We start from the raw sequence: 15,492 nt of genomic DNA, 5'->3' as shown, positions 1-15,492 counted from the left end.
ATTTTCTTTTATTATTATTATTATACTGAAAAAAAGGAAGACCGGATGAGTTGTTCAGCTGGGAACGTTTAGGCCTAAGGAAACTTGCCAGTGCAAGGGATAGTCTAGGTGATCATATTGTCCCTTCGTGTCAGGATGCCTGAATTTTTTCTGCTAGAATCTTTTTTTTTAGAAATCTCTTTCCCTCCCCTCCAAATCACTTACAAAGATGTTCCAAGGGAATATGTCTTTTTAAAGAGATGCATTTTCTTTTATTCTGAATATTTTGGTCAGCTCAGATCATTATAATAGAAGGTCATATTTATCGATGAAGAGTGCTAAGTTCAGATGGGATTTGCTCCACAAATATGGTGGAGACACTTTCTGCCACAAGGAGATGAATGCAGACAGAGAAGAGAGATGATACATCTACAGGGCAGGTGTCAGCAGCTGGCATCTTTGGGCAGATGCTGGGGCACCAGGGCCCTAGGATGTCTGCAGTGGAACCTCACCCCCCCGGTAGCGCAATCCTGGTGGGGCGCCATCGCGGCTGTCCCACGCTGGGCGCCACGCCCCCACAGGTGGCACGCCATGCTTCCAGGACGTGCGCTACGCCCCCGAGATGCACGTCAGCCATGCCCCCCACCTGCTCTCCGCCCCCCGGTGCTGGAGCATGAAGCTCTGCCATTGGCACCAGATAGCTAGATCCAGCATCTCTCTGAGGCTATAATATCCTGGAGTGATATGTCGAGGAAACTGAGAGGAAATTAAAATGGCAGTTCAGAGCCAGTTTTTCTGGTACTGCTCAGAGCACTTCACAGAGTGGTTGCTTCACTGCCACCACCAGGTAGGTCCACAAGGGCCCACCAACTGAGGACATTCAACCAGGACAGCCTCAAATCTGAGGCTGGCTGAGTGACCAATCTTTACGTGAGAAGGGGGCCTTTATGTGAGTGGGGAGCCTCAGACCTAGGGGACGAATGTGCCCACCCCCCTCGGCCTCTGTGTCTGGCCCTCAGAACTCTCCCCAGGCCGCACTTCTCATTGGCTCTGCCTCATTCCCTCCTTGAGTGTTTTTGCCTGGTTGGAATGGGTCCTTGAACTCTGATCATCCCTCTTGCTTGCCTGCATGGGGAAGAGATGGGTGTTTGTGTGTGAGTAAGTATGGAGGCTGACATTCTGAACAAAGGCAGAATTTAACAGGGGCAACAGAAACTAGGGACTACTGGAGAGGCAGGGACTGAACAATAACACACCTCCCCTAATGCGGCACTCATTTGCCACCTAATAATATACCTCTAAGTCTTGTAAGAACACGCTCTCCTCCTCCACACTTATGGCATGAGCCAGATATGTATCAAGAAAAACAGCCTTTTCCACTGCGGTTTGATGCTCCCTGTTTTCTGTGGAACAAGGGCTTGTAGATGGGGCTGCAAAATTAAAAACAAACACAGCTATTATACCTTCAGACATTTCACAGATGAAAATGGAGACATACATAACACAGGTCACGTCATTTCCGCTGGTTCGTTTGCTGGTGGCAAAGATGGGTGTTTCCCGTTCTCATCCTGGGATGCCCTCTGTGAACAAGGCCGTGTACTATATGATCACATAATGTTAGTCCATGGTTATATAATGTTATTCTAGTTAGAATTCAGGTTGGATGGGGTGGGGAAATGGTTGCCATTGGGAAGGTCACCACCACCTTAGCCGGGGGAAATGGAGTCAAGGAATATACGGAAGCAACAATTGAAGAAAAGGTAGACCTGATCCATCCTTTTCCCTCCTGAAGCACCCCATGGACAGCATTCTGGGGGCCACATAGTGGGGCAGGAGGAGCCAGAGGCAAAAAGCCAGAGGCAGGGCAACATACACAACTCTTTATAACTGCAGGCTACATTCCAGCCACACAAAAACAAGAGGTTCACATAAGTGCTTGACTATTTGTGTAGTCAAGAGAAGGGAGAGGTGCATGGAAACACCTGCATGGACCAGGGCCTGAATGAGAGCCAGGATGGGCTGTATAGCACCTGCATAGGCTCCCAGGCTAAGCTGCTTCCTTGTTGTGTTATCCACCATGATGCCAAGGTTTTGTTCCTGGCCAGTCACTGCTAGTTTAGTGAATTTGTGGAGGGTATCACATGCTAGTCCCATTGAAATTAATGGACATTACTAACTTAGGTGCATTAATTTCATTGGGTTTACTATAAGTAAAAGCTAGTTGAATTCTATGCTATTATAGGATTTTGTGTTTCAGTGGGCATCACTTTACTCTTGTTTATATTGAATCACACTGACCATTTCAATGCCCATTCACCAAGTTTGGAGGGAACCTTTTGAAGCTCTCCACAATTTCTTCTTTTTTTAACCACCCTGATCAATCAGTTTTGAAAAAGCTAAAAAAGCTCCACCAGTCCCAATAGCAATACTTGGGAGAATCTGATTTCTGTATCCCTCCATCAGGAGAAGTGTCTGTTTTCTCTTGCTTTCTGATTCCTTTTATGGAAAGTTTTTATGAAAGTTTTTATGAAAGTCTTAATAATGCTGACTGGACCACCCTTATCTATATGCTTGTTGGCACTTTCAAAGAATTCGTAAGAGGTTAGTGAAACAGGACTTATCCTTCCAGAAGCCATGGTGGTTCTGCTTCAGCAAGACTTGTTCTACCAATTTTCCTGAAACAGGTGTTAAGTTACTCAGCCTGTAATTTCCTGGATCCTTAAAAAAAAATGATGTTACATCGGCCACTTTTGAGTCCTCAGGTGTGGAAGTTGATCTTAGGCACAAATTGCTTATTTTTCTTAGCAGATTAGCAATTTCACATTTGAGTTATTTGAGAACTCTCAAGTGGATGCCATTTGGATGCAGTGATTTATTGATAATGCCTAGAACTTCAGATTTCACCACCACGATTTGTCTCATTTTCTCAGTCTTACTTAATGAGAAAGTTAGTTCAGGTCCAGGTTAGTTCAGGTTCTGTCCCACGTCTTCTGCTATGAAGACAGATGCAAATAATTCGTTCAGATTCTCTGCAATCTCATTATTCTCCTTTAGCACACCTCTGACTCTCTTGTCCAAAAGTCCACTCACCTTGTAACACAGTCCTCTGCAGCTTTACTCAGAAGTAAGCCCAGCTAAATTCAATGGGGTTTACTCCCATATAAGTGTGGATAAGATTTCAGCCTTTATGGGCTTGTGTATTCACTAGAGTCAAGATGCACAGAACATAGAGGTATGATAGAGATGCCCCTGGAGTTTCCAATAAAGTTCAAAGGATCATTTTTCAGTATAAGCACGATTAAACTGAAAAAGCAAAACAACACAAGTAACAAATGTAATACAAGAAATGATTTCTTTAAAAAAAATGCAAATGAAGCTGTGGCAAATTTTTCATGATCTGCTTTAAAAATTAATTTTAGGAGTCTTTCCACTTAGAATTCAGAAGGAATGGGATACAGCACAGTGCTAGCCAGAGAAATTTTTACACACAAACACACAGCCCAATCTCACCCATAGTTTCAGAATGCAACTTGGGCTGTGCTAGAGAGTTAAAAATAATTTAGAATGAATTTACTAAGTCAGGACTGTTCACTCTAGTCAGACACCTATATTTAGGTATGATCTGCCTCCCGCTTTGATATCTGATCCCTCAACTTTATTTTAATTCATTAATATTTCTAAATTGGCAGTTAAACTATTTGGGGTGCTGAGCTTGCTGAATCAAAGCAAAGCACTTTGCAACATCGCTCTTTTCATGCTGATGCTTCTGGACCAAAACAGCCTAAGGTTTGCAGAGCCAGAAGTGCTTAACCAGAGTGCTTGACAAGATCTGAGAATACTTTGCAGATGATTATGGCAGCCATTGTTAAATCTGAGCTGCTAGATAGCTCACATGTATTGTTTTGCAAGCAAAGGTTGCTGGAAATGCGTAGCTCAAAGTTTACAGAATAAAGTCATAAAGATTTAATCTATTAATCAACATTGACATAAGGCAAGATGAAGCCTGTTTTGTGCCTAGCAGTTATCTAGAAATATCATCAAAATACAAATGTTAAACATTGCAATTTTCTTGGCCGTACCTTAGGAACAGGTTGACCAAACAGTGAAAACATTCATGTCAGGGACGGAACCTAAATCTCCCTCACTTTCAGTTTGGCAGGTCTGTTAATTTAGTTGCTCATCCACTTGCTTTGTGGAGAATCATACGGACATACAAAGCTTCCTTATACTGGGTAAAAGTGTTGGTTTCTTTAGCCCAGTTTTTAGAGTGGTCAAGTGTGAAACTGGACAGGACTCCTGAATCATCATCATCTTCATCACCATCATCATCGTCGTCATTGTCATGTATTAAATCTATATACCATCCTTCATCCAAAGACTGCAAGATGGTTTACAGTATAAAAAATGTCAGAAACAGCAACTTGTGCCCCATGTTCCATGCCACTGATGCCCTGCTCATAGTCATAGTGTGTGTATGGAATTAAAGGTGAGCAGTTAATTGCAACCTTCACGTTCAGTGTCTTGCATGCAGAAGGTCCCCAGCACCTTCCGGTAGGCCTGGGAGAGAACCATGTTGACATCCTAGACAGCAACTGCCAGTCGGTATAGAAAATACTGAGCCAGATGGAGCAATGGTCTGATCTAGTATAAGGCAGCTTCCTATGTTCCTTTGGTCAGAGGCTGCGCTACTCTGACTACCATCAGCTGGGGGCAATGAATAAATGAGGGGTGTTTCTTTTGGGGTCCTGGAGGCATCTGATTGAGCCCAAAAGAAACAGGATACTGCATTGGTAAATGGACCATCCAGTGATGCAACTAGATTATTTTAGACCCTGGACTTAATGTTCTTATGAGTGTCTCCTTTATAGAAAACCATGGGCATGGGGAGGCACGCAACATTTCCCTCCCATTCCAACCACGGTTCCATGCTTTGCATCTGTGTCTACATCCTTGATAGGTAAAGGTAAAGGAACCCTGTCAGAACTTCCTGACAGTAAGAGCTGTACGACAGTGGAATTTGCTGCCAAGGAGTGTGGTGGAGTCTCCTTCTTTGGAGGTCTTTAAGCAGAGGCCTGACAACCATATGTCAGGAGTGCTCTGATGGTGTTTCCTGCTTGGCAGGGGGTTGGACTCGATGGCCCTTGTGGTCTCTTCCAACTCTATGATTCTATGATTCTATGACCCCTGACCATTAGGTCCAGTCATGGCCAACTCTGGGGTTGTGGCGCTCATCTCGCTTTATTGGCCAAGGGAGCCGGCGTACATCTTCCAGGTCATGTGGCCAGCATGACTAAGCCGCTTCTGGCAAACCAGAGCAGCGCACAGAAACGCCGTTTACCTTCCCGCCAGAGCGGTACCTATTTATCTAATTGCACTTTGACGTGCTTTCGAACTGCTAGGTTGGCAGGAGCAGGGACCGAGCAATGGGAGCTCACCCCGTCGCAGGGATTCAAACCGCCAATCAGCAAGTACTAGGCTCTGTGGTTTAACCCACAGCGCCACCTTTGTCCCTTTCAAACAAAAACCAAGCAAACAGAACAGCTTGCCAATCCTGTTGTTTGTTCAGGGTGCTGAGAGCTGTTAGAGAGCTCCTATTTCCCTGAGAGAGCTGCAGGTCCCAGAATTCCTTGGGAAAAGGAGTTAACTGTTAAAGCATCCTGAGAAAGGTAGCTTTGTAGGAGGAATAGGAGGGTTTCTTAACAACTTTCAGCACCCTCAGTGAACCACAGCTCCCAGAATTCTCCAGGGGAAGCCATGCCCTTTCAGAATATTATCATGGCACTTTTAAATGCATGGTGTGAATGTGGCCTCTCCTCACTTTGACGCCACCCCTGAAATGACTGCTCTCTCTGGTGCGATCAAGGCAGCCCCTGGTAAAGGGGCCAAGCTAAACATGGTGTGCAGCTCCCAACCTGCTTATTACTGAATGGTTTCATTAAGATGGTTTTGGGTGGTTGAGGGAGTGGTGGCATTTTGAGGACCTGGATTGCCCTCCTACACGGCGGAAGTAGCAACCCTGCCCTGCAGGCATTGCAGCCAGGCACTTCTCCAGGGAAGGCATGGGGTGTAGCTCCGATCTGTTGTGGCTTTGGCATTGAGGTCTGCTCTAGAATTTCATGGAGACTGTTCCATTGACTAATTGCTCCCAGCCAGTTCGGAGACAGTAAGTGTGCTTAATGCTCGGTAATGCTTGGAGGAAGACGGCAGGTTACGGATTCCTGCGGGAGGAGGGTGGCGGACGTCGGTGGCCTTTAGAAACGGAGCGGAGAATTGCAGCGTTATGTAATTGGCCCATTATTTACAAATTAATTGAACCTGTGATTGTTTAATTGGTCATGTGATTTTTGAAAGGCGGGGTGAGGTGAGGGGGGAGAGAAATTGGCTGCCCTTGTGTGAGGAAGGAAGCGAGCTCCTATATAATTAGCCTGAAACTATGCAATTAAATTCTTATTAATACCCTCAAACAGCAGGGACCATTCAGGCCTTTAATTAGTGATTAACATGAGACAGGGAGAGATTGAGCTGTAACAAAAACTGGCTCGTGGTTGCAGCACAAGTTTTTAGCTGCTCTTCCTCCCCTCAACTTGGGAGGGAAAGGGAAGAATATGCAAACGACATGCTTCGTGGTGGAAGATCAAGCGCAGTCATGTTGAGGAAAGGATCTGAGAGAGACATGCCAACCCTACCGCGTAGGCTGCTTGTTTTCTTCTGCAATCTGCCTTGGGATTTAATTTGCTCTTGGATGCTGACAGTCGGGTCTGGGGGTCTAGAGCAGGTACGGGGGACCTTTTTCAGACACAAGGGCCATACTCCCTACTGGGAAAAGTTCATGAGGGTCACACATGCCAGTGGTGGGCAGGGCCCAGGGATGCCAACTTGAATAAAGTATTTGAGGGGGCAGGTAAGTCACACCCCACATAATCTTATCACATGATGCAGTGCACACACACCATTTGAATGGCAATGCCTATCAACTTTTGGGGGGCTTGGCCCCCTCAAATATTTTATCGGGGTGGCTGAAGACCCCTCAGCCCCTAGGCGTTGGCTCCTATGGTAGGGCCAGAGGCAAATGATGCATCTTCAGAAATAATGACTAACATTTAAACTAGAAGATAATGCACCTCAGCATAAGTGAGGGAGAGAGCAGGACCCAGGTGCCTGTGTGCCTTGATCGAGCTGCTCTCTGGGTGCAACAAGGTCCTCTCCTGCTCTCCCTTCTTATGGATCTTTATATTTAAACCACACTTGGACCGGGCAGCCATTCAAGCACAGATGTTGCTTGCTTATGACTCCCATCAACTCCCACCTGTACCACCAATAGTCAGGGATGCTCAAAGATCAGCACCATCTGCTGCCTGCAGGTTTTCCACCTTTGAAACAGAGAACTGTGGTCTGTAAAGGAGGAGACATGGTCAACCTAATTCTGTCCTTCATTTTTATTTGTTAAGGTTTTTTGCCCGTATCATTTGTAATTGTAGCTGGTCTTTGCAAAACCATCCATCTTCTATGCACCAGCTGAATTCTTGAAAGGATACGTGTGTACATTGCATTCTCTCCAGGGTCTCATTAGGCCTCGATTTCCAAAAATTTCCTAGTGGTATTAATATCTATCCACATGCTAGAGCAGGAAAGTTATTTTTCTGCTACTGGCTTTACCCCAACCTTGGGAGTGATCTTTCAAAAAACAGACAGCTGAACAAAAAGCCTTTGACTTCACTGATGGCAAAATCTGGCTGCTTTGTGCTTCGTTTGAACAATGCCTCCCACATTGTTTGGCATTTACTAGATATCTTAAATACTTTGGCTTCGACACTGCTAGCTGCCACAGTGTTGCTCCCCAGGTGTTATCAATTGTGTATGTTGTTTAGCAGTGGCAACCTTTTAACGGCCAGTGCGGCCACATGCATGATGTGGACTAAAATCTTATTTTTTCCCCATCAAAATTCATGGATTTAAAAGTGGGGAAGGGGGGAATCTACTGTTTAATGATAGCAATTGTTGAGAGAACAACACAGTGGTTAACGACCAATATGATGCATGGAAACATCTCTGCTGGATTAAACTAAAGGTCCATCCAGTCCAGGGGTTGTAGCACCTTTTCCAGTTTGAGGGCCACATTCCCTTCTGGGCAACTTCCTGAGGGCCACATTCTGGTGGGAGGAGCCAGAGGCAAAAGTGAGCAGAGCAATATGTGCAATTTTTGCCTTTGTAGACTAGACTTGATTTTTACACATACCCCTCTCTCTTCTTATACAAGCAGCAGTAATGAACATGTACATCTCAAGAAAGACTCCTCTTTCCCACTCCTTCCTAGTTTCACCTCCCTAGATTACAATCAGGCCATTTTCAACTCATCACCTTCATCTTATTCAGGACACACAAGTGGGTGGGGTAAGGAATGTCCGAAAGCAGCCGTTTCCATTCATATCTGTCTCTTTGGCACAATTGGGATTGTTTCTGTTCCACTACAGTGCAGTTTCTGCCAAATACCACAGTATTAATCTCTCACTGTCTGCTGTTAACATAATTTCAGAATTATTTACATAAGTTACAAATTTAGCATAATTATTGTTTTAATTATTCCCATGTCATTCATTTAAATGCAAACACAATTTAAACTAGAAGTTTAACAATCACTTATTATTTACGGACTGAAAAACAACAACAACAATAACAGCAAATACCAATTGCCATTCGGTGGATTGATTTCTCTTCTAGACATCGGACCAATAAGGGAACATTGGCAATTTCCACTTCTGTTTCCATTTAGGGCTAATGGTTGCTTTACTCCACCAACCTCAGTCTGCCCTCAGCCAACCCACATCTACATGGAAACCCACCATTATCCCTGCTAGTTCCAGTGGGTGTCTGCCACCACTGCCTGTACTTATGGGGCTCCCACACATTTTGGAACCCGGAACCTCCACAAGTAAAGGAGGATTCCCTGCCTTAGACAGTCTCCCTTAAACACACAGAGGTCACTAGGGATGGGGATGGAGCTTGCACCCTCATGCATTCTCTCCCCTTCTTGCATATTCAATTAAGGCCTGAGGAATGCTTGAGTAAGACTCCCATTGATAACCATTCATGAGAACTGGCCTCTGCAACTTCCACTGATAGTACTGTGGTTCCGTTGAGGGACTCAGGATTCCGTCCCTGGCTACTGTCGTTGTCTGAAAACGAGGGGGTGAGCGGAGTAGGCCATATGCAGAAGCTTAAGTAATTTTCTGGAACAGTTTCTTTCCCCTCTGGGAGAGAGTAGCAGCCAAAATGGAAAATATCTCCTGCACAGGTTACATGCAAAGGTTGCCAGTGCAAACCGAAACAGCGGGAGCTCTAGTTAGCTCTAAATACTTGTAGCTGTCCAGACGGAGTGGATCCAGAAAGTAAATTGGATATCTTTATTTCTGGCTTTATTTCCGTTCCAGGCAGATCTGTATAATCTGTCTTCAAGAATCAGATGCACTCGTTTACTTTATCTGATCCGTGATCGTTAACATGGAGCGGGGAGGCCTTAGATGAGCAGTAGAGTGTCTGAGTTGTACACAGATGGCTCCAGGTCCAGTCCCCAGCACCTGCAGCTAAGGCTGAGAACAAATGCCCATCTGACACCATGGAGACCCACTTCCTAGACAATCCTGAGCTAGATGGACCAATGGTCTGATTCAGTAGATGGCCACATCCTGGGTGTTAATATAGGTTAGTATATTAATATATAAATGTTGTGGGTTCTAGCACAGTCCAGTTGCTTCCATATTCACCCTCATTTACATGGTTCCATCTGTTCAAAGAGTAGCCATCAACATGTAAAAAAAGGAGGGACTGCATCACTGAACAAGAGGATGGAAGCTTGCCTAAAAGTTATTCTCTTTTATGGGTACGTGCAAATTTAGTAAGGAGGACTTTGATGAGGGGACCTGTGTGTGGCTGCCTAGTTTGCTGTCCTGGTGCTGCTCCCTGTTGATAGGTGACTTCAAGGTCCCTCCAACTATTTATCTTTAAACTGGACTTGGACAACAATTCATGTAGTGGACACCTCCAAGCAGAGGACTGTCCTCGTAAAATGGTTGTCTTTCGTTTCTAACAGATGATAAGTCTAGGAGGTGCAGGGACTTGTCAATAGTGGCTCCAAAGTTTAAGAATTACTTACTTTACGACGTAGAAATACCTTGTTTCTGCAAAGGTTTATGTGATTGCAATGTGGTCTCTTCATAGGGACTTTGGGGGAACAGAATCTCAGGCTAGATACTTCTTTGGTCTGGGAGGAAGCTAAGTACAGAAAGAACCATGGCTCAGTGGTGTCAGGGTACCTCTCTTGCATGCAGATGACCCCCAGTTGAATGCCTTGTCTCTCCAGTTAAAAGGATCAGGTTATAGGGGATGACTGGAAGACCTCTGTCTGTGACCCTGGAGAGTTTTCGTCAATCAGAGTAGAGAATACGGAACTATATGGACAAATGGCCTTACCTGTTATGAGGCAGCACCTTCCAGTGTTGGTGCAACTGCAATGGTCTCCTGTTGCTTAGGTGCTGCTGTGAGTAGTTTTAAGCCTCTCTTTGGCCTCTGGCCTTGCTAAGCTAAACTGTTACTGATGAAGTCAGAGGCAATGAGACAAGCCTGGACAATTATTTACCCATGCTTCCTTCCCATCTCACCTCTTCACCTCTGATGAATAGTCCTTGAGGGCTTCCCTAACAAAGGGAGCAGAATGCGGAACGTCCTGTACATGGGAACTTCAGGTCAGGAGGAGGGATGTGTCAGCTGCCACTCCCCAGGCAAGAAGCAAGCCATCAGTGGAGCCAGTGTGGTGTAGTGGTTAGGGAGTCAGACTTGGACCTGGGAGACCAGGGTTCAAATCCCCAATGAGCCATGAAGCTCTCTGACCGTGAGCCAGTCAGTGCCTCTCAGCCTAACCTACTTCACAGGGTTCTTGTGAAGATAAAGTAGGGGAGGGAGAGAATGGAGTATGCCCAGCAATAAATCAGTGGTGAGCCAGAAGTGCCAGTGGGAATGGACACATCTGTCTATTTCGGTTTCTGTCAGCTTCTCATTTCCCCAGCCTTAAGTTCTGTTAGCCACATTTCTGCATCAGTTTGCTATTTTTTTCCGTTCTCATGAAAATTCACCAGCTTTTTAGTGCACATTTTTCCTAATATACACGTTTTAGAATGCAATTTTCCTAAAGTTCATTTCTGCAAGCAATTTTCACCTAATACAATGCATGCTTGTATGTTATTTTAATGAATATGTACATTCTTATGCACACCTTCCCCTAATATGTGTGGTTTGTACACATTTTGCGGGTGGAGAATAGCAGTGCAAAATTCAGAGAAGTACAAATTTCAGAGGGTAGTTGCATTTCAGTTCATGTATCGTCTTGGGAAGTCTGATTAGGTGAGTCCACATTAAAAATCTGAAATAAGCCAAGTATCTGTGAATGACACTGTTATCTCTTCCCAATCAAGCTCTCCCTATTTAAATCCAGGCCCATTAAAAGGTAGGCATGGAGCCTCTCCCAAGCCAGAGGTAAAGTGGCCACTTACACATCGCCCAAAAATGCATCGCCAAAAGGAAAACAGGACGAAATAAGACAGAGATTTGCATAAAATTTGCACATGCTAATCGAAGTTTAGAGTTGCAAACTGAGAACTACTGAGTTGTAACCAACTAAGCCCTTCTCAGAGTAAACCCCTTAAAATTAATAGACCTGTGCTAGTCATGCCCATTAATTTCAGTTGGTCTACCCTGAGTAGGAATAACACGGGACACAACCTGCTTTCTGTAAGTTAAATAGAAATGCAATTCAGCTTACCATAGTGGAAGAAGGTGGCCTACAGTATGTGCCTGCTCACTCTGTTGTCCAGGTTGTACTCCCTGTAGATGGGCAATGTGTTGCTTTGTCCTCCTTTTTGGACACATGTTAGTGGCTGCAATATACCTTAATGGTTTGAGATCAGGGTCAACTCTAGGGGACCCTGTTTTGCATCCTCTCCTTCACACTCGGCCCCATAACTTTGGCTTGGTCTAATTTAGGAGCTGCTGGAGCTGCCCTTCTAATTCCTTGCAATTCTGAGGCATTTTGGGAAAGGAAAATGGCGGCCTCAATCAGTTTCCCACAATGCCCCAGAGGAGTCACATGGGGAATTTAAATGGTGGCTTCAGCATGACCCGGTTCTCAGTGGAGTCCCTGAAAAGCGTGACCCAGGGCAGGCATCACCAGGAGCAGAGTGTTGGCAAGCCCTGGCCACAACCTGAAGATTCTGGTTGCTGCTGCCAACTCAGGATTGAATCCCCTTGTGCACCAATTGGATCCTGACATTTAAGAGAATTTATTGTTATGTTCTTTCTGATTTGCCCCATGGGTTTTACAGAGGTGTTTTTATATATATACAGGCAGGTGGGTGCACTATGAAAATATGTTTATTGTTATTGTCCTGGCAAATCTTGCTCTGTAGTTAGGATGGAGCAAAGGCTCTTGGGAAGGGATACGGGGAACGCTGCTCTTAGCCAGCGTGAAGCTATTTGAGCTCCCGGAGTCTCCCCCCATGTGCTTTGGAGCTGTTTGATCTTCAAGGGGTTCCCCATCCCCCGGCCCTCCCCACTTTCTTCTGTTACAAAGAGAAACAGCGAGGTCTGCAAAGCACGCCAGGATGCCGGGTGGAGGGGGGGCAGTGAGTTAGCCGAGAGGAAATTTCATGCAAATGATAAGCAGGCCCAGCAGTTAAATCTTGGGCTGACACATTAATGAATTTCACAGCATGCCTGGAAAAACTCTCACCCTGGCCAGGACTCGTTCGGGGAAGGGAGGAATAAGGGCAGGGGCCGCAAGGGCAGCGGACGGCGGCGGGGTATAGCCAGGGGGAACCTTGTTCCCATTATCTTTTTGTGATTATGTTGAACAGGAGCTGGCAGTATGTTTTCCCTTTAAAAGAAGAAGAAGAAGAAAGTTTGCACACAAGAATCCTGTCCACCCCCCTCCCAACTTTGGTTTCTGTGGTTAATGGGGAGAGGGACCAGGGGTGCAGAAGGAGGGAGAAGGAGCAAAATGAGTTTAGCAGCTTTTTCTGTTGTTGCTGCTGCTACTGCTGACTCTCTTCCCGCACTGCACCCCCCCCCCCCAATTTCATAACCTGGTCACAGCTGGTACAATTCGTGCTCCTTAATAGCTCTGGCAGTGAGTAGCAGAGAGAATGTCCCTGCCGCCCCCCGGCCCAGTTCAAGGTGGGTGGTCTTCTCACAGGCACTGGGCAGGGGCGTTGGATGGAACAGGTATTGCATGGGGGAGATGCAGGAGCCAAGATGAGTGGAGTGACCATTTTCTCCCCATTTTATTTTTTGGGATGGGGAGAGGGATGGGTGAAGATAGAGGTGTATAAAATGAAGGCCGGTGTAGAGGAAGTGTATAAGAGAGGAGCTTTTCCCCTTCTAAAAGTTGTTTCCGATGTTGATCCTACTCAGAGTAGACCCATTGAAATCAATGGATATAACTAACTTGGACCCATGAATTTCAGCGAATGTCATCTGATTAGAACTTAGTTAGGTACAACCCTGAGTGTTTTCTATCAGTGAATTTTTGGTGGCCTGGGATGGGTTAGAATAAGGATAGTTTTAATCAATGTAATAAATTTATGGTTTTTTTTTTCTTTTTAACATAAAGACTCGGTTCAGATGCCCCATCCCAACGATGCATTAAGACATCAGGCACTTGTGCCTTGGAGTTCTGCACTCCTTTCTTCCCTTCCTCTCACACTCTGTAGTTCCCTCCATCATTTTCTGGTTGGCGATAACCATAGTTTACTGTGATGTCAAAATAGAGCAAACCATGGTTACTACAAATGGTAGATTTATTTATTTATTATTACGTGTATATCCAACGTTTCCTTCAATGAGCTTAATGTGGCATACATTGCTCTCTTCCCCATTTTATCCTCACAACAACCCTGTGAGTTAGGTTAGGCTGCAAGAATATGACTGGCTCAAAGTTGCCTGGTGAGCTTCATGACTAAGTGGGGATTTGAACCCTGGTCACCCAGGTCCTGTTCCAGCACCTGAACCACTGTACCACACTGCCTTATTGGGAACCATGGCCTTCATTGGGATGCCAAGATTGGACTGGAGACAAATGGTGGGCCACAGAAGCCATAATTTGCTCAGTTGGGACATAAACAGCAAATTGAGGAGTTGACTTGTATGACAGAGAAGAGGAGAGTGAGTGGGTCTTTCAGATCTTCCTTTGACCTGCCTCATCTCTTCTTTTCACAGCCTGCAACTGCAATCTTCATGCCCGCCGCTGCCGTTTCAACATGGAGCTCTACAAACTCTCAGGACGGAAGAGTGGGGGCGTCTGCCTGAATTGTCGCCACAACACTGCTGGGCGACACTGCCATTACTGCAAGGAGGGCTTCTACCGAGACATGAGCAAATCCATCACTGACAGAAAAGCCTGCAAAGGTAAGGAACAAGAACATCTCCCAACCTTCCCTGTGAGAAAGGTCAAGGTTAAGTCCCTTAGGAGTTTGCCAGTTTACTTAGTCATGGCTGGCAACCATTAGGACTGGTACGGCTGAAGTCAGGGAGCCTAGACAGGACATGTGGTGCCAGGGACAATGACAGGCCAAGTAAGCTCACCTAGTTTTGTCCTCTTCCCCTCCTGAGTTCTACAAGGACCACACTGAGGCTCAGGAGGAGGAATCTGACTGACTGGTCCATCCCTGGGCCAGATGTAAGAAGGCAGGTATGTGAGGGCTGGCTGGGATCAGACTGAGGTTGGTGGGGAATTTGCCCTACTGGGAAATAAAAAGCTACCGTTGTTAATGATAGTTGTGAAGGTCAAATTACATTGAGAAACGCACCCCAAAGAGTGAAGTAGTGACCCCAGTGCAAACAAGTGAGTGCCTCAACCAAACCTGATAATCGCTGCTTTACAATCCAGTTTAATTAATTTCATTTTTTTTAATGATATTTATTGAAAATTTTAGAATTACAAAAGAAAACAAAAAAGAAAAAGAGAGAGAAAAAACAAAGAAAAAACAAACCACAATCAAACAATACAAATTAATAGAAATCAAAATCAAAAAATAGCACAACACGATCAAGAGACAAAAATATACCACAAACATTTAAAAACAAATCCAACATTCTTAAATCCTTAACTGTCATTACCTTCTTTCTTTGACCTCCTCCTCCTCCCTTTTTTTTTGTATCCTAGTTGTTAATTGTCGCAGCAAATCCTTTCCATATTTCATAATATTCTGTCATTACATTACCTTAATCTATTTTAATCTTATCTTACTATAAAAAACCTTAAAGCTTAAAATTTAGATCTTATTTTTACCAATTTCTCATAACCATAATATTCTTACATAATTCTTTAAACATTTTTGCTAAAGCCAAATAATTTTGTTCCAACATTTTTCTGACATTCATCAATTTTATAAAACAGTCCTAATAAAAAAATAAAATTAATTAAGTTTAATTAATTTCAGAATGGACATTTGAGTTCCTAGCCAAAGG

The 15,492-nt window shown here is 44.7% G+C and overlaps 1 protein-coding gene across 1 annotated transcript in view; it reads left to right on the top strand.

Annotated features, from left to right (window-relative positions):
• The window catches only part of NTN3 (netrin 3), a 114,626-nt gene that overhangs the window by 44,919 nt on the left and 54,215 nt on the right, over window positions 1–15,492 (top strand). Inside the window, exon 3 of the mRNA XM_080981976.1 lies at window positions 14,242–14,430. Coding sequence (XP_080838102.1) covers window positions 14,242–14,430 — 189 coding nt within the window. The remainder of the gene's footprint in view (window positions 1–14,241; window positions 14,431–15,492) is intronic.

Source organism: Podarcis pityusensis (assembly GCF_964106645.2).
Source record: "Podarcis pityusensis genome assembly, chromosome: 14".
In the NCBI taxonomy this organism is placed as follows: domain Eukaryota; kingdom Metazoa; phylum Chordata; class Lepidosauria; order Squamata; family Lacertidae; genus Podarcis; species Podarcis pityusensis.
The sequence above is the reverse complement of the archived record's forward strand: the minus strand, read 5'-3'. Positions and strand labels throughout refer to the sequence as shown.